Source organism: Myotis nattereri, assembly GCF_964212035.1.
Source record: "Myotis nattereri genome assembly, chromosome: 9".
Classification (NCBI taxonomy): Eukaryota; Metazoa; Chordata; class Mammalia; order Chiroptera; family Vespertilionidae; genus Myotis; species Myotis nattereri.
The window spans coordinates 78,092,174-78,110,557 of NC_138084.1; the positions used below are offsets into that span (position 1 = coordinate 78,092,174).

Genomic DNA, 18,384 nt, shown 5'->3' on the forward strand with positions numbered 1-18,384 from the left:
ATGGCGGCCACAGCCAGGGGCGTGGGGGTGCGGAGAGAAACCAACCGGGAGAATACAGAGGAGTGAAGGGCCCTGCGTTCTCTGAGCAACCGCCTTTGTAACTAAAGGCAGAAAGGGAGGAAGCTGGCGATCTTGGCTGGGTCTCACAGGACTCAACGCCTTCTCGGTGCATGGGTGTCTCTGCAAGGAAATCTATTATTTTCCATAAACTGTCTTAAGCATCTCCCGGGCTACATTTCTGGCTGTGTTAGGAACCAAGCCATCAAGAGCAGCTGTGAACGGTTTACACTTTCAGCAGCAGCAATGAGCTTTGGCAGGGGAGCAGGAGCAAAAACCCAAGTAGGACATTTCAGTTGACAGGGATGGCATGTTCCCTTCCTTGTCCAAACGATAAAAGATTCATGCTCCTAATTGCAACACTATGGCTGCCCCATCACTTTATTCTGGGAGAGGAGGTTAGAGAGAACAGGCCTAGAGAGAGGGAGAGAAAGAGAGAGAGAGAGATGGATAGTAATTTGGTCACTAGCTAACAAAGGCTGATGAGTGCGAAGACTTCCTTCCATAGCAACACTTTTTAACCGGGTCTGCGGTGTCTGGGCAAACAGCTTTCGTGGATTAGCTGAACTTGAACCTGCCAGCATCCCGTGCAAGTCTAACGATGAAATACTCAACTACAGAGAAAACAAACCAAAAGGAGTGATAAAGTCGCACATTTCAACATTCAGCAGCCATTAAGGGATTTAAATATTTGCTTGCTATTAAAGGCTTGCATTAGGCTCTTCCAACACCAGCTCTGGGAGACTAAAATATCTATTTTGGATCAATTTCCCCCCCCCTAAATAAACACTAATGCAGGATAAACAGTATTAGAAGCTGCAATCGTAACATTGCTGACTTCAGGATGCACTTCCTGCTGGTGACAGCAAGTTTACGCCTGGTGGTTAATTAACCTGAGGAAGACGGCACTTAAGGAAGATGATTTAAGGCTGAAATGTGGCTGTGAGCCTGGTGGGTCTGGCGGGCACCTGGAGAAGTCCTTTCCCCAACATCACTGCCCTACAGCTCAACACCCTGAAGGACTCGGATGGAGTTAAATGGTAGTTGAGGGTGGTTGTGCATGTGGAGACCCACAGAGCTGGCGACTTGAAGTCTGGTTTTCCTTGTAGGAATGATTTCCAAATTTAAATGTGGGGCTGGAGTTGTATTTCCCAGCACTGACCACTAGGGGCAGTAGACAATTTTGTGTTCACTTTGGAATGAAACATAAAAAATATAAAAATCAGAACAAATATAATTTCCTGTGTACAAAAAGAACCTGGAGGTGGAGGATTGGATTTCTGCTTTCAAGCCTTGGTTTTGGGGTGCTCACATGATCCTCGTGCCTAATATCCCTATTTGAGCACATGCGAATGTGGGTGGGTGGGGTGTGCTGTGGGTGCATTAGATCCCATGGCTCCTATCAGAGGTATATGTCACAGTTTTGAGATAAACACGGGTAAGGCGAGAAATACGGTTTCCTCTCGCATGCCATGCCGCCTTCGGGAGGTCCCGCACACGTGCCCGCAACGAGGCCGCGGAGGATGACAGGACCCACCGCACGGAACTCGGGGCGGGAGGCTGATTTCTTCAGGGCCAACCTGCAAGCTGCTCGTGCTGAGGAGGGACTCACAGATGTCACGTCTGCGATACAGACTTGGTGACTAAGGACAGGGAGACTCCCACAACCAGGTGCTGCCTCGCCTCCCCGTAATCAGTGCTGCTCGCTCATGCCTGTTATTGCCCACCGCCGACTTCACACATGGCCCCCACGGTCACTGGATGGTGGCCACCAGTCCCCTCTGCCTTCTCCTGGGCAGGGCGGGGACAGCCAACTATTCCCGTGTGGCTGTGGATACACATTTCACTCGGAAGGAATTCGGCTGCCAGCTATTCGTGCCTAAGGGCTGGGCCCTTGAGTCTTGGCAAGAAAGGGTGCGTACCTGCCTTGGACAGGAGCTTATACTAAAAGAGAGCCCTCCCATAGCAGTCTGTAGCATGGGGACCCACGGCTGCTCTGAGGTTCTGGACGACAGAATCAAAGGAGCAGCTCTCCGCAGTCGGGCCCGGCAGGATGAGAGTTCACCCGCACTTCACCTCGGTCCCAGCTGGCATGTGTGGGGAAGGCAAGCAGCCCGAACACTGGAACACTCCCGGAGGAAACAGGGCCATTTCCCTCCCAGACCAAAGGAAGGTCCAGGAATGCACGGAGCTCCCGCCGGGACTCTTCTGGCGCCTTCTCCTTCGCATACCCCATGGGACTCAAAGGGAAATGTCTCACCCGCCCTGTGCCTCAGGGCAGGGACTTCCTGGGTCTCTGCCAGGTTTCAGCTGAAACTCCCACCTCATGTTACAGACAGGGGAGGTGGGGGTGAGGGGAGGGGCGACACTAAACATACTGTGTGACTACACGGGGTCTGGAATAGCAACACTGATGAATGGTGAAGAGAAAGGGTCTAAGGCAGTGGTTCTCAACCTTCCTAACGCCGCGACCCTTTAATACAGTTCCTCACGTTGTGGTGACCCCCAATTTCATTGTTACAAATTGAACATGATTAAAGCATAGTGATTAATCACAAAAACAATATGTAATTATATGTGTTTTCCGATGGTCTTAGGCGACCCCTGTGAAAGGATCGTTCGACCCCCAAAGGGGTCGCGACCCCCAGGTTGAGAACCGCTGGTCTAAGGCAGGTCCAGGGGCACATGATGTGCCCACAGACCTGAGGTCTCAGCTAACAGGGTGGAGCAGGCCAGGCCCCTCTGAGTACACAGTCTCCATCTCTCCTCAGCATCCCATCCAGCAGACGGTCCACACAGCTGGATAGACAGTGCTGCCTGCGGCTCCCTGCCCGCAGCAGGGGCTGGCAGAGGCCCTGGCATCTCCACTCCTGGAGCCATGAGGCTGCCCCACCTTCCACACCTCATCCCATTTCCCTTTATTTCCCATGCAAGCCAGAGGCCGCGGGCTCACTGCCCTGGGCCCCTGCGGCTCATTCCTGTCCTCTAGACCCCTCGGAGGTCCAGCTGGGGCCCCGGCTCCTCCAGAGAGCCGCCTTCACTGACTTCCCTTCTCCAAGCCCAGCTCAGCCGGGCTCCCTGACATGCTGGCCGGGCCCAGGCTGAGGGCCACTTGCTGCTGCCAGGGGTGGGACTGATGCTGTGTTTCTTGCAGGGGCTCGACACTGCACGTCTGGGCGACTGGTTTTTACAGGCGGGCAAGAGGCAGGCCAGGAGGGAGGAGGCTGAAATGAGACACGGAGCCTTTGGCTTTCCTAGAGCTCACCTTGTCTCCAGCGGCCTTTCCCCAGGCCCGGCCCAGAGAAGGGAGAGCAAACCCTGGGGGAGTGGGAGGGGCCGCTCAGACATATCCGCGCTCAGCCCCGGGAGCCCACCCATGGCTCCCTCCGGCCTGCAAGGCAAGGACAGACTGGAGCGCGCAGTGCACCGGCCGGAGTCCCCGCAGCCTAGACAGCAAGTGAGAGTGATCTTCCGTGGGCGGCAGCCAGTCCTCCGCAGCGAGTCTTTCCGTTAAAGGAGAGAACTTGAAATGAAGAAGGCAGAATGAATTATTAAGACACAGAATCCCAAAGAAGAGACAGGTGGAGCAGCCAACACAGGGAAACTGGGGGTGGGGGTGAGGGTGGGGGAGCGGGTCCACGGAGGGCGGGCCTGTCCCAGCTGGCCCGCCTCTGCATCCCGCACCTGCACAAACCGCTGATCCGCGCTGCCAGGCACCTGGCCCACCTGGCCACTGAGGGGAGGAGAGAACAAGGACAGGAAGGATGAGCGGAGGAAGCGGGAGGAATCGGATCAGAGCAACCGGCCGGCAGATTTCCCAGCGCCTGCGGCTGCTCCGGTCCACAAGGTCCTGAGGAGAAAGCCGGACCAGGGCCCGCGAAACGTCCATTAAAAAGTTCATAATGAGATTAAAGGATCACTTTGTAACATTAACTTTTTTATTAAGAAGACAGATATTTTATAGTACTTCTTTTTTTCTTTTTTTTTTTCTTTTGTAAAAATGGTATACATGAACCAATACAAAATGCGAATGGGAACATATGGATATGGAGTTTCTTACACCGTAACACCGTCCATGGACACCTTAGCAACAGAACTGGCCTAGAGGGAGATAGGACGTCGGTGTGACTAAAGAACAAGCTTATTTGGCATCAATTATACATCCTTCATTATTTTATATTCCTTTAAAAAACACAAAAAACAAGTTTGTTCTTTCTTCACTCTAAAAAAAGTGACCGACCTGTACAAAGTAATACTCAACAATACATTTCAAACAGTGCACTGTATACTTAAGAAAAATACATGAACCAATATACAACTAAAGTCCAGAATTTCCTGTTTTTGCTTGGTTTTATTTTATTTTTTTTCCAATGTGTGGGGCCTACTCTTAGCGATCTACCTGAGACGGAAAACACCAATCAAAACACATGGACCTGAGACATGTCAACATTGTAAGCCATAAAGTTACATCAGGAACACTGCACTACTGTACACTTTTCAAAACAGAAAGACGGGCGGTCCCAAAACGGAGATGCCAATTCTGTGAGCGATGCTACGTTTCGCTTTTTTATTTTCCTCAAAAGAATGACTGAAAAAACCCTGTCGACAACATGCCAATGATTCTCACCCTTTGATCTGGTCACGCTAGGTCAGGATGGGAGCTAGGGGCTCGGGAGAGAGCTGCACGTTATAAAATTCCGTGAAAAAGGGACGTTGGTTGTGGCCTTTGTCTGGGTTAGTGCCTCGGGACGGGAGAGGGAGACAGAGCTGCTCGTTGGATCTCCTCTTTCGAGCCAGTCCGCTCCCAAAAGGCCCCGTATTGCAAATGGTTCTATCAAAGGTTAAAGTAAAGACAAGAAAAATAAACACGCTTTCAAATAACAAAGAGTTGACACTTTTCCCCCTTAAATAAATCAGCGTAAGTTTTCCACATAATGTAACAATAGTAAAAATGCACCTTGCAAAATCCAAAGTTACTCACTGAAAATGTTATATAATATATATTTATATATATATAGATCTATCTTTTTTGATGCCATCTTTCTATAGGGACTGCGTTCTGGAGTCTGGGGCCTTACCAAGATGCCTGGTAAGAGTTTTGTCTCTATCCTTCAGGACTACTTCTAGGTTCCTAGACGTACCTGCCTTTAGAAAATGTAGAGAACTGACTCCTCCCCGTCCCCCAGGCTCTGCCCACGACGCCCTCCGGTGGCTTCTTTAGTAGCTATGCACTATGGCTGCTGTCATGCGAGGATTGGTAATTTTTTGGCAGATGGTTCTTAAGGCTGAGGAAAGAGGCCAAGGCTAGTGTATGAAAGGTAAAAAGATAAAAACACTCACATTTGAGTTTTGATTAAGTAACTGAAAAGCCCTGCATGCGGCTCCCCACCTCTGCTCTGACCTTTTGGGAACGGAGGTCCACGCAGACCAGCGTGAGGACTGGCCTCCTTCTGGACCTCCTGCCTTTGTCGAGCCTGATCTGAAGGAAGGAAAGTTTCACACGGGTTTGAGTTGGACATCCCAGCATGACAAATATCTGTAATATACAGTACATGCAGGCCACATCCACCCCCTTCCGGGCTGAGCACAAAGGGAAGACCTGTCCCATTCAGTCATGCTCCCATCGCACCGACTTGCTCTTGCCTACAAATTAGTGAGAAGTAAGGCCGACTGGGAAAGGTGGATGGAATCATTTGGAACAGAAACAACCGGAGCAGAACTGTCGCTCCCCCGCCCTGTGTCCCCTCCTGTGGCAACTCACATTTGTCCGCTTACACAAAAGGAACAGCCCTCCCTGTCAGGTCTGCGAGGGCACGAAAAAAGGAGCTCTTTCCAGCCCCACCCTCTGGACAGTGTGGGATAGCTACACAGAGCCGTCTACAGACACAGAAGGAAAACAGATTCCACCTCGTTGCGACACACCTCACTGGCAGATAACCCTGTACAGTAATGTAGTTCCACAGCAAACAGAACAGTTTCTGAATCACAGTCTACGTTTCTAGTCCTCACTGCTCTACGTACTGGAAACATGGGCAGCAGCAAAGAGTTCTCATTGTTTGTTCACCCAAATCTTTACAACAACAGAGAAGAATGCATATGGACACACTAAGTTCTGAACTATGAAATCTAAGCTGTGCTGGTTCTCCTTTTGTGAAACTGAATTTTGAACACAAAGCAGTTACTTCAGCAATAAACAAAAAAAGTAAAAACAATAGCAAAATAAGGGGAAGGGGGGAAGATTCTAAGGAATCCCAGCAGGCAAATTCCAAAATGGGAGATTTAAAAAAAAAAAATCAAAACATCTTTTGAAAAATAAATGCGCACAAAGAGGAATAAGAAGGAACGCAACAAACAAAAAACAAGGCACAGAATTTTCTGCAATCTACCCAAACTAAACCCAAGCATCCAAGTTTGACTTGGTAGGAGGAAATAAAAATTAAAAAAAAACAAACAAACACAAAAAAAGAGGTGTCAATCAGCAGAGTGTACTTTTCAAAGAACATTTTTTTTTATACAGCAAATCCCAAGCCTTCCAGGTCTCGCGCCTCTCCACCCATTCATAAAAAATCACACGAATGTCTCTCAAGTTCCAATATCACTGTCTCTTTATCATCTAAATAGGGCCAGCGGGACACCTCATGGAAAGGAAAGGCTGCTCTAGATGAAGTACTCTTTCTTTTCTTCGGAGTTGTTCTGTCCTCCTTCTGCATTGATTATGGCTGTGTCTGCGTCTGCTGCGTCATCGGCTCCTTTGGCTTCATGAGTGAAGTATGTACCTGCAAGATGAAGGGGTAAAGCACCGTGACTGTCTGATGGCCTCTGTGTCAAGTGGTACAGAGATGGCAACTGGCTTTGTGGCCATCATCAGCGCAGTGGAGTGCAGGCAGCAGAGGGGAGAAAACAATCGGAGGAGAGAGCGGGGTGGGTGAGACAAATGGGGATCCGGGGCTCCAAAGGCACCACGCCGACTGAACCGCTGCGATATAATTCGGCAAATGAGACATTAGAGCAGTGACGATGACCAGGGGATGCGGCAGAGGAAGACGCGAGTGGGAGCTAAAAATGCAGAAGCTGGAGAGCTGCTGGCTAACACATACACAGCAACGCCCGGACCAATGACCAGATATATGCACAGACATGATTAAGGACCAAAGCAAGAAAGAGCAATTAGCCAATAGATGAATTAGGGCCCTGATGATGTCACTGCCACCTCGAGTCGTCCAGCGAACCTGGCCTCCTGTCTCTATAGTCTCTGGTGCCTCTGGGAGCGAGAATGCGCTCGCACGCGCCAGGGTGTCTGACTGGCTCCTGCTTCTGCTGCAGGTGGGTCGCAGGTGCAGAACTAGCTTGGCGTTCGTCAAGGCTGGGTCTGCCTTAAGCTGCGGGCGAGTCTCTCTCACAGCAACCCTAACCGGACCCAGATTCATGGATTTGCTAACTGGCACGGCCACTTCATAGTGACAACAGACAGGACGGTACAAAGTTGGTGACACTCTTATCACCAAGTCCCCGGAGTTTACATGGAGAAAGTATGTTATGACATAGGCCTACACTGCCTATGTCATAAGCAAATAGCCCTGCTCCCAGTATACACTGTCTTCATAGAAACACTTAGGTAAAAAACACACAACAAAACCCATTGCTTTCAGGTTTCCCGAGTGACAAGTCTGAGAAGGCAGGCAGCCAGTGTCCCCCTGGGGCCCTCCTTCCTCTGCTTCTCCCCTCGCTCTCCCCAGCCGAGTGCAGACCTCTGCCCTGCTCTCTGGCCTGACTTCCTGGCTCAGCCTCGAGAGGCGGCGGGTTCTCGGCCAGTCTGCTCCTGGGTGTGAGCAGAGGGTGACGTATGCATAGCCCCGAGACCCCAAGCAGTTTCACGCCTGAGACGGGCACTTTGGATCCTGAAGGCGGTTGTCAAGGACCTTGGACTTCCACTGCTGAGCTTAAGGGAAACTCTCCAAATGCAAGTTCTACAAGCGAGCGGTATGCAAGCGCTTAGAGTCCATCTATCGGAAGCCCCACAAGCTCATTGCACAGCACCAAGAAAAACAGCTGAGAGGCAAGGGTGGCCAAAGAGGAGTAAGAATAAATTACCCAGGGAGAGGGGGATCAGAGCAGCGGGCAGGGAGGAAAGCGCTGGAAAAGGGGAGGCCCATCCCGACTGCACAGCCGGTAAGTGTGTGATTCATGGCCATTTGCATCAATTTTACTGATAATCTAAAAAATACATATTGATGTGGCTTTCCAGGCACACCAAACCAAGGAGGTGTTCTGGCCACTGTGGGCAGGCTACCTGAGCCTGGGGCAGGTGCGGAGCCAGTCCACCCGCCCCCGGAAGCTGTAGGTCACGGGCGTTCTCTCTCCATGTTGGTATGGTTCACCCCCACCTCACACACCAGCCCCGACTGTGGTTTTCCCTCTGTCCCCAATTATGGATTGTAGAGTAACAATCTATAAAGCTTTATATTTAGAGAAAACCCAAATCAAGGAGTGCTTGCTACTCATCAACTCTCAGAGTCCTAATCAGCAGCTGCTAAATTTTCTTTCTTTCCCTCTCCATTTCAGGAATCAAAGAGGCCATGCGGCCACATCACCCTAACTGCCTATCCAGGACAACCTTGCCAAGTCCCCGGATGTGGGCGGTGGGGCACGAGGCCCCGCCTGGCCAGGCACCTGCTTACCTTTGTGTCTGGCAAAGTAGCGCCCCAGAATGATGAGCAAGCAGAGCATGGCGAACACCACCACGGCCACGACGCCGCCAATCACGGCGTGGTCCACCGCCCGGATGGAGCCTTCTTCACCTGCTCGGGAGTCTGTGGGATCAGAAGAGGAAGAGGGATGTAGAGCCCATCACAGACACCAGAAGCCCCGGGGACACGGCCTGCAGGGCCGCAGGAGTCAGCGAGAGCAACCGGGAAGTGGGAGGAGCGACAGGCGGGACGGACTGGGCTGGCCAGTGCTGCGCTGGCCCCTCGGCCCACAGGCCATTTCCCTAGAGCCTCTCGGGGCGCTAATGCGCCTGGACCGGCTCAGGCAGGGAGCGGGGGAAGGAAGGGCCCATCGCCCTGGCTGCTCTGAGCGTTCACACCATCTGCCCAGGTGCCGCTCTACCAGGGCGGCCGCCCTGACCAAGGGCGCTCGCTCGGAGCGGATGGCACCTTCCGGCAGTAACGGGAGCTGTGGAGGGAGGCGGGCCGCCCAGTGTCTTAATCTCTGCTGGGCACAGGCACAGGCAAAGTGAGGCGCTCCAAGCCACAGCTGCCTAGAGATAAACAGGATTATGAGACTAAAGACAAGTGGCACGCTTGCTCCTTGTAGCATGTGTGAGGGAGGAAGCCTCAATCTAAAACCTAAAGACCTATTTCAGAAAGACAGCGAGGAATGATGGTCCGTCGCCACAGACGGCTCCTATTTTATTAATTTAGCACTCCACAACACAATTAATCCTCCTTCATAACATCACTCCCTCGGATGTCTTCTTCCGACGGAGGAGTGACGCGCTTGGCTGGGGAACAGCGCGGAAGGGACCCGAGTGAGCGATGACCGTGCGGAATGGATGGATGGCAAGGTAAACAATTTTAATTTAGGACTGGCTGCATCACCCCTTGCTGAAATCCTAATGGCACCCAGGATTTATAATGTAGTAAAAAACAATTATTCTCCCGTTGATTAATACATTAACATTTTGGAGTGGAAGCTAAACCATTGTCTTTCTTTTTTTATTGAGTCAAGTACGACACCTCCATTAAAATGATTTACTAGCTGTACCTTACAATTTAAGCACAGCAGCAACAGAAACGGTAAAAATCTTTTAACTTTACATGATTTGTGAAGTCATATGTGAAGGATTTACCATTTAAATCTTTCAGTACAAGCAGCACATGGCCTATAAATCTGTCCCTGCAGCTGCTGGACGCCTGAGGAATGGAGACCGAGAGCGCAGATCCAAGTCCATTTTTAAGAAAGATTTATCTCGGACTCTCGGCAAAGAACAGAGCAAATCTCTGAAGCCTCCACCTCTAATAATATTTGAAGTTTATCGATCAAGTGTACAGATCCGTGACAGCTAAAGGTAATGGTACTCTTTTGAGCCGAAACCTGATACCACGCTTTCAGCAGGAGGCATGATTTACACTTTCCATCGATATTTCCAATTCTGCGCTGAGATTAAGTACTGAAGGACGTGGGGAAATAACTCCTGACCGAGGGGGTCTATGGAAAGGGCTTTAATTAAAAGAGCTTAAATTTTAAAATGAAGTATTTCAAGTGTTTCATTAAGTTACCTCCGAAAGGACGACAAAACCCCAAACCCAACCCCAAACAGAAACGCCGAACGAGAGCCACGGTGGCCGCCCAGGACCACAGGGGATGTGCTGACGTGGAGCAGACACGGTGCAGGTGCAGCAGCTGGTGAGCCCGCCCGCCACGTGCCAGCCCCTCCGGCACCGTGTCTAATGAGCTGGGCCCGAAATCGGGGGAGAGGAACCCCCCCTCCCGGCCAAAGTGCTGCCTAGTGCAAACGCCAGGCCTCAGAGCCTTGGAAGTCACTTCAACCAGGCAGAACTCGGCCACGGAAACGTCCAGGGGACACCAGAGCTGGCTGAAGGGGAGCACTGCCCTTGGGGTGCCCCTGGATGCTGGCACCTGCTGGGGGGCTATGTTTACACACTGGAGACTCTCGCCCCAACAGCACTGATTCAAACTGCTCACAGGGAGACAAAAGCGACAGGAAAGTCAGCGAACTATGACTTCCTCGGAGAGCTGTTGATGTCAGGGGTCTGTGGGAACGAGAATGAACTCATCTCCAACTGCCAGGAGCTTGGGGGCGAATGCCACATGAGGGCCTCTCAGCTACTCTGGGTCTTAGCCCTGGCGAGAGAAGCGAGGCGGTTCTGGCCATGAGGAGAGGGTGTCAGGCACTGAGGCAAGAGGGGAAGGCAGGGCCCGCCCGGGCACAGCAGAGAGCAGCGTCGATGGCTGACCCAGCGCAGACCTGGCCCGCGTGGAGAAGACTGCCTCTCCATGCCGAGGCACAGGAACGTTCTAGAAGCCAGGAAAAGAGAGCGAGCCCGCACACGAGAGAGAGCTCTTGATAAAGGAAAACGAGACCCTCCTGGGCAGCGTCCGTGGCCTTCATTTCTTCAGCCCACACGAGTCATTTGGCCTTTGCTCCCTGTGACGCTGGAGCCGCCGGAGCTCGGGCTGCTCCATCGCTGCCCACATCCACACCTGGTGCCACCTCTCCTCCCGCCCTCCAGGCCATGCACATGGCAGACGCTTGCCTATGAGGGCGAAGGCTCCCGCTCGCTTCCGATACTCAGATCAGAAGGTTCACCACCGCCTCCCGTCACTGCCGAAGGACACAGAAGGTGGTGATGTTTCAATCCCAGGAGACACTGCAGGCTGGGAGCTCCTCGTGCCTCCCCCCACCCCACCCACCTGGCTTCCTGCCCATCGGCAGGTGGCGGCGTGCTGGGCGCCCCTAAGAAGAGCGGGGCTGTCCCAGCCTCATCTCACGCTTTCCTTTGCTTCCATGAGTGGACCCGGGAGGAGAGTTCTCTGTGCCATGGACGCGCCCATGGTGGCCGAGCAGCAGGTGAGCGCTGGTCACCTGTCACCAGGTGGGAGGAGTGCCTGCGCCCGCGGCCGGGGCACTGTGGCCGGGCACCCGGGGCTGGTGCCTCGCTCAGGCAGCAGCAGCAGCAGCACAAGCCATCACTCAGAGGCGCTGGGCTGATGAGTCAGATGAAACCTGGAGCTGAAGGAGATCCCGACCCCGAAAGGGTCTGGAGGGGCCCCAGAAGCCACTTCTCAGTGAGAACTCGGGCATGTCTGTGCCTCCCACCGTCACCCACAGATCCTGCTCCTCTTGGGGTCACTTCCACTCAGGCCAGAGCCGCCTGCTTTCCTGGGGACGTGCTCCCAGGTCTGGCTCCTTTGCTCAATGAGGCAGAACAGAGAGCCAAAGAGGTGGGCTCTCCCGCTGCCCGGCTCCTTACGCGGGAAAGCTAATGTTTATAAAACCTGCTCCTCGGCCAACAGCCCTCTTGTCGTCTAGCGGACGATGTGCTTCCCTCCCAGGAGCAGGGGCTGGCACTGCACTTGGGGCTGCAGCCGCGGTGCAGCGGAGCGTGTGCACAGGGGCTCCCGCCCCGCAGAGCGAGCACGAGGGTGGTCGCCGAGTGAGAATCCCATCAGGACCGCAGGTGACAGGCTGTCACCGAGCCTGGTGTCTGCCTGGCGTGCGTGCCCACGCGGTGTGGCACTGTCCGGCCTGCAGTCCTGTCTGTGCCTCGGTGTCACCCGGTGTCTTGGGGTGGACCCCACGGACGGATGAGCCCAGTTAGCTTTCCTTTTGGGAAAGAGCTGACCACCGAGGTCCTGGGGAGCGTCCATAAGCTGCCGACAGAAGCTCTGCGGGCTCCCCCGGTGAGGCCACAGCTCCCACCACGGGCCTCGCACTGGCCTCAGAGATGGAAGGGACAACCTGTTTCACAGGAACTCCCAGGAGGGCCGGCCAGGCTGCTGACCTTCCCTCGGGCCCGGCGACCGGCCGCCCACTCCTCGGGGCGTTGTGCGGGAGGCATGGAGGCCCTGGCTCCCAGGCCTGACAAGAAACGTGGCGCTGGTGGGGGCCAGTGTCCCCCTCCCGGGGCTCCCCTCTCCCGGCTGCTTTTCACCGCTCCTCGCGGCCAGAGCCGCTGCCTGTGTTAGAGCCGCGCTGCCCAGGCCCCGGCGTCTGTGGCTACTTTGGGGCCTGGTCGGGGCTGTGGAACATAATCCGCCACAACCATGGTCTGTGAGAGCCGCAGGGAGCCAGGGAAGGGCCAGGACACCCCAGACTAGCTCCTGGCACACGGGGACCTGGCACCCTGGCACCTTGCAGCCAGGCTGCAGCCTGAGGCCATTGAAAACTCCCCCTTAAACGCGCCATCTGTTCTCTCCGCGGTCACACCGACCTTAGCAGCTTCTGAAGACATCAGGCCTCCTACTTGAATTTACCGAACACGTCAGCTGCTCCACCTCCAGGCCTCCTCACCTGCGGGGGCTGCAGGAGAGTCCGAACCGCTGGCTTTTTGCGACAGTTCTGTCCCTGGCTTAGTCCCGCCTCCCCGCACGGAGACTTGCTGGATGGGTCAGTTTAATGGAAAACTCTGAGACCCGGAGTTTGGGAGGGAAAGGCTGTCTTCGCTCCCGAGGGCTGGAGGGGGATGAGTCTACCTCAGAAGCAGCTCAACGATCAGGGTGGCACTTGCGACTTCTTGTTGGAAAAAAGAGAAAGCCTGGCAGTGGATTTCCCTAATCTCTCGCAGAAACAAAATCTGGCCTCAAAGGCAAAACAAAACAAACCAAAAAGCCAGGCACCATCTGAATCACGGAGCTGCTCATTCTCGTCACCTATCCGTCACCTATCGCAGCTCCCGCCACGACAACAAAAACAAGTGTGCATTTGAAAAGCACAACTTTATTACCGAAGGGCAACACACTGAATGGCGCCACTGACAAAATGCCACCTTATTTGCTAATCCTAATATGTTATTCTTCTTCAAGATTTGCTTTTCTCAGCACCAATTCAATTACAGAGGCTACAAATCCTCCTGACATTTAATTCCCTCTTGTCAGAGAGCAGTAAATGCATCCAGCACGTGCACAGCTCGCCCATTAAGATGTGCATACTCACTGGGCACACTGGCCGCCGTGCAGTAACCTTCCTGTCCTCAGAGTGAACGGGAGGAGTCGTGCAGGGCAGGGAAAGAGGAAGCCTCCTCCAGTGTCCCGGGCATCGCATCGCCTCACATCCCTTCAGCTGCAGCTCATTCGTGCGGTGTCACTGCGGCTACACTAACATTTCAGAGGAACTGTGTGCAGCCGCCCCGCGTGGTGAGCCCAGGGCTCAGTGTGTGCTCATCTGGGTGAGAACACCGCACCCAGCGAGCAGGATCGGGCGCGTAGCTTTTCCGGCCTATGCCAGCCTCCAGAAGCTGGCCTGCGTGGCCGATCCGGGGAGACACACGGCCCCACCTCCTGTGGGGTCCCAGGAAAGCACACTGCCATCAGGGGGAAGCTGGGCTTCGTCACTGTTCTGTGACATAGGTGGTCTGTCGGCTACTGAGCCCTGAGCACACCACACATTTCCCAGGGCTGTTGGGGAGTCTGCGTGCTGCTGATGTGCCGGCCTCCCGGCCAGGGCTGGTCCGGCAGAGGCACTCGGAGTGTCTGCCATGTTTAAGCCCGTCCTCTTAAAGCCGGAGGCTCCATTCAGTTCTGAACCACTGATGCAAGGCAAACGTCTACCCGCTCTTTGGGGTAAGGGTGGTGCCGCACACTCGGCACTGTTTTCTGGTGGTGAGATGCCCTAACCCCTGCCCGGCTGAAGTCACCAAGCCCTTTCCTACGAAGAACAGCACATGGGGCTGTGGTCAGCTCTCCTGCCGTGGCCAAGGCTGCAGCCTGGCGGCGGAAGGCCACCTAGTCATGATTCAGGTGAACCACCTGAGTGCTAGGTATCAAGTACGAGTTGTCAGCTACACACAGGAACAAGCAGGTTCTTCATATCCGCTTCTCTCCCTCCTCAAGTAAACTGATGCAATCTAAGCGGCGGGGGATGACCTTGTGCAATAGGAGTCCCCCCAAGCGCCAGCGCACCCAGAGACGGAGAGGCGCCCGGAGCCCGCTCTGCGGTCTCAGGAACAGGGCTTCGAGGGCAACGCCTTTTCCATTTTAAGCACCAGGAGGGCGCTGAGGGTGGGACCAGAGTTCTCCTTGAAGGAGGACACATCTACTCAAGAGGACAGGACTGTGGAGTATTTTCAAGGGCACGTTTCCCGCTAGAATCTCTCTCTGGAGAAAGATGCTTCCGTGGACCTCAGACACTGGGGGGTGAGGATGGATTAATGAATATGGTGAAGTCACCCGAATGCAGTGTCCAACCTGCAGAGCTGGACTTCGCAGTCTGCCTTGTAGTCCACCAGCTTTTTAATTTGGAGAAGTTCCTATTTGATGCTCTCCTTCCTCCCAGCGGGGGAAACAGCAGCATGTTGGATCATGGGAAGATCAGCAATAAGATGAGGTTCCAAGTCACACTGTGAGGGCACCATGGGCCAGCTGGTGTGGGTGGGCCATGACTGGTCAGCTACGCCTTGTACTAAATGGGATTTTAAAGTAAGGGAATCTACAGGTTTAACCTCTGCAATCAAGCACTGTCCCATGGCATTTGGCACCATCTCAGTGGGAAACGAATCCCATGGTTTAGGAGAGTCAGGGCTTTGAAGGGAAAAGCTGGATTTAATGCTGGGAGAGACCACCCAGGGAAGTCAGCACACGACTCTCCAGCTGATGGGTCTGGAGGGCCCGACTTTCCCTCCTCATGTCCTGGATGCACAGACTGGATTGAAAAGGGCCCAAGAGGAAAAGGATTCCCAAGGCCCCAGAGCAGAGGGAGAATGGAATTTCCAGGGAGGGAACCCGCTCCAAACCAGCCCCATCTCCTAGAGAGGCAGGAGGAGCCAGGCGTTCAAGTCCTCACGGTCTCGGAGTGAATCACGTAACCTCTGAAGCCTGGGCTCCTCGTCTGTGAGCTGAGATGAACAAACTTCAGGCTTTTCCCAAAAACCTTCCCACGTCTGGCCTGTCCTGGCCCACTCTTTCTGTTCCAAGGGCCTCCCCTCCAAGGGTGAGCTGTGTGGCTGGCCTCCCTCCCCAGCCCACACTCACTCTCCTGTCCCGCTGTGGCTCTGACTCCTTCATAGTGTTGGCCACGGGTTTCCTGTGCTCTGAGCCTGTCTCCCACCAACCCTGACTGCGTGTGGGGTCTGCGGCAGCTCCAGCTTCTGCTGGGCTCTCTCACGGCTGCATCCCTGGAGCCCAGCTCAGAGCTGGCACGTGCCAGGAGCTCAAACAGTTGTGTTGAGTGAGTGAAGAACAAATGAGATCATCAATATATGTGAGAGCTTTCTAAGCTGTAAATACTGTATACATATGAGTAAACAATGACACATTTTACGTTTATGGGGCAGACCCTGCCTGCGTCTACACAGCCCAGCCCAGCTGGCTTTGGCTGTTTTATCACCAGCATTGCAAGTCCACCAGTGAAAAGGAATCGCCTATTTGCCCAATCTGAGCCACACGTTGGGTGGGGGCTAGTTAAGAGTCCCTCACAACACAGTCACACTAACCAGACAGTCATGTATCCCAGCTCAGAACATCACCTGGATCCAAAGACCTTTAAATGCTTCCATTATCTAAACACCTGGCTGGATTATCAAAGCCATTTAGAACGTGCCTCTACCCACACGCTGCTATGGAGTGCGAGGGAGACGCTGTAGGACTTTTCCAGACCACGCTCTCCTGTGTAGGGCGGGAGCTGAGGAAGTGTTTGGGGGAAGCATGCAGCTCTGGAACTTCCCGGCCACGCCTTTGCTGCAAAGCAGAAGGCTGATGGGCTGCTCTCGGCACGCGGAGCGCTGACCGCTGCACTCCACTCCACAGACCCCCAGGCCCGGCCATGGCTGCGGCAGTTGGAGACATTTTTTTAAAGTTTTAGAATAAAACGGAAGGAAAAGAGGCTTAAAGCTACTCTACTCCACGTGGGGGGCAATAACCACCAGCTGTCACCAGATGTAACTGATAAAACAATTAAAAACTCTTGTCAAGTTAACACCCACAAAGCAAGCAGAAGGGCTCAAAGCCAACCTGTGGAAGCTCCCAGGTTCTGCGTCAACACTCGCGGAGCTACACAAGCACAATGCTTAATGCAGAGGCACCAGACGGGCCACGGGCTCACTGCGTGGGGAGGAGCCCCGTGTTGCTTAGGAAACGGTCCTGAGCTGAGGAGGTGGTGCTGAGAGACAGACTATCATTTTGAAGAAAATGCAGAATATAATATTTATCCATATTAAGAAAAAAATGAAATTTCCACCGAGATAGAGAGGGAATGAATGGAAATATGATTCATTACTACAGTTTAGCATTAAGCGGGCAACACCTACTCTAATTTATTGATGGACTGTTTAAGGCAGGTGTTAACCTGTTTGTCTTGTATTATAATTGAATTTAGTCTCTAGGCTACAGAAATTTGAGAAGTTCATCCTTTCTCAATCAATATGCTCCCCTTCACTGACCCATTTCAAGACAGCTTCATAAAAAATAATGTATTTTGTTTTAATAAATTTAAACAGTATGACAGCTGCTCAATTTTTATTGGTTGTTTTTTGCCTCTTCAGATGTCTCTTTGCTGCTGAGCGAAGTCAAGCTCACAATCAATAGTAATTGATTAATCAGCATCCCCTTTGAACAAAGGTGCTAATCAGTTTTTGATTAGTTCATCAAGCCAGATGCAAAGGCAGCCTGGCGCCTGATGGACGGCGGTGTTCAGCAGGCAGGATGGCAGCACTCCTGGAGGCGGGGAGGGAGCAGTGCCAGGATTAATGCAACCGCGTTATGATGAACACAAACAGTTGTTGGTTTATTGCTCCTGACTTGGGGTGACTGAGAGAACGGCAGCAGGGAGCGTCTGACTCGGTGCGGCGCTGAGACCCAGAACAGTCCTTCACTGAGGCTGTGGTGGGGAAGGGGAGGTGGCTGCTTCGTCCCATTCTCCTAGAGGAGAAACACGACTTCTGCAAGGATGCTCGTGTGGCTAATATCCAAGAGGGTCAGGGACAGAGAACGCGGCCTTTCTTAGGACCCTGAGAAGGTCCAAACGCCACGGCCCCCGTGTCTGTCGGTGTTCTCAGGTGGAGTGGCACAGACCGAGGCAGCGATCCCTCACGGATGCATTGCCTTCTACGCAGGGAGGACTTGTCTCCTCTCATTTTAACAGAAACTCACGTTAAGGTGTTTGCAACTTTTCCAAAGAGACCACAGCTGAGAGGCAAAAAGGAAGCCCTTCCTTGATGGCTGGCTGGTTGTCTTCTCAATCTTCTGTTTACTTATCTCTGTAAATTCACTGGGGTTTGGAACTCACTAACCCACCCACGTGTCTTATCCCACTGTGGGCATACTATGGGGCAGGCACACAGCAGGGAGCGAGGCCGGCATGTCCTGGAGCTGGCACTCCAGGACACATCCGACAGCTAAGCTCCGGCTGAGATGCGCCCCCTAACAGGGGAGGAGGCCTCCTGGGGGCTGGCAGAAGCAGAGGAGGCAATACTTACACGGCCTCTGGAGGACTGGTGGTGGGTGCTGGCTTCCTCTCCCTGGGTGGGGCCTGCATTTAATGCTTTACCTCAACAACCAGCTCTTCAAGGGAGCTGCACTGAAGGGCAGCCCCGAGCCTTCTTCCCAGCAGGCTGTGGGGCACCTACAACGCCAGGTCTTGGTTCCTCCCAG

At 53.4% G+C, this 18,384-nt stretch overlaps 1 protein-coding gene across 8 annotated transcripts in view; it reads right to left on the reverse strand.

Annotated features, from left to right (window-relative positions):
- Nucleotides 1-413: 413 nt before the first annotated feature.
- The window catches only part of CADM1 (cell adhesion molecule 1), a 357,922-nt gene continuing 339,951 nt past the window's right edge, over nucleotides 414-18,384 (reverse strand). For 4 of the 8 annotated variants that reach the window (XM_081099024.1, XM_081099023.1, XM_081099028.1 and 1 more), the window contains 2 exons: nucleotides 8,736-8,867; nucleotides 6,521-6,833 (listed from right to left, as the gene is read on the reverse strand). In XM_081099024.1, coding sequence (XP_080955150.1) covers nucleotides 6,715-6,833; nucleotides 8,736-8,867 — 251 coding nt within the window. In that variant the 3' untranslated portion in view covers nucleotides 6,521-6,714. Of the gene's footprint in view, nucleotides 672-6,520; nucleotides 6,834-8,735; nucleotides 8,868-18,384 lie in introns of those variants that run through there. The other 4 variants (XM_081099027.1, XM_081099025.1, XM_081099029.1 and 1 more) reach the window with 2 other exon arrangements.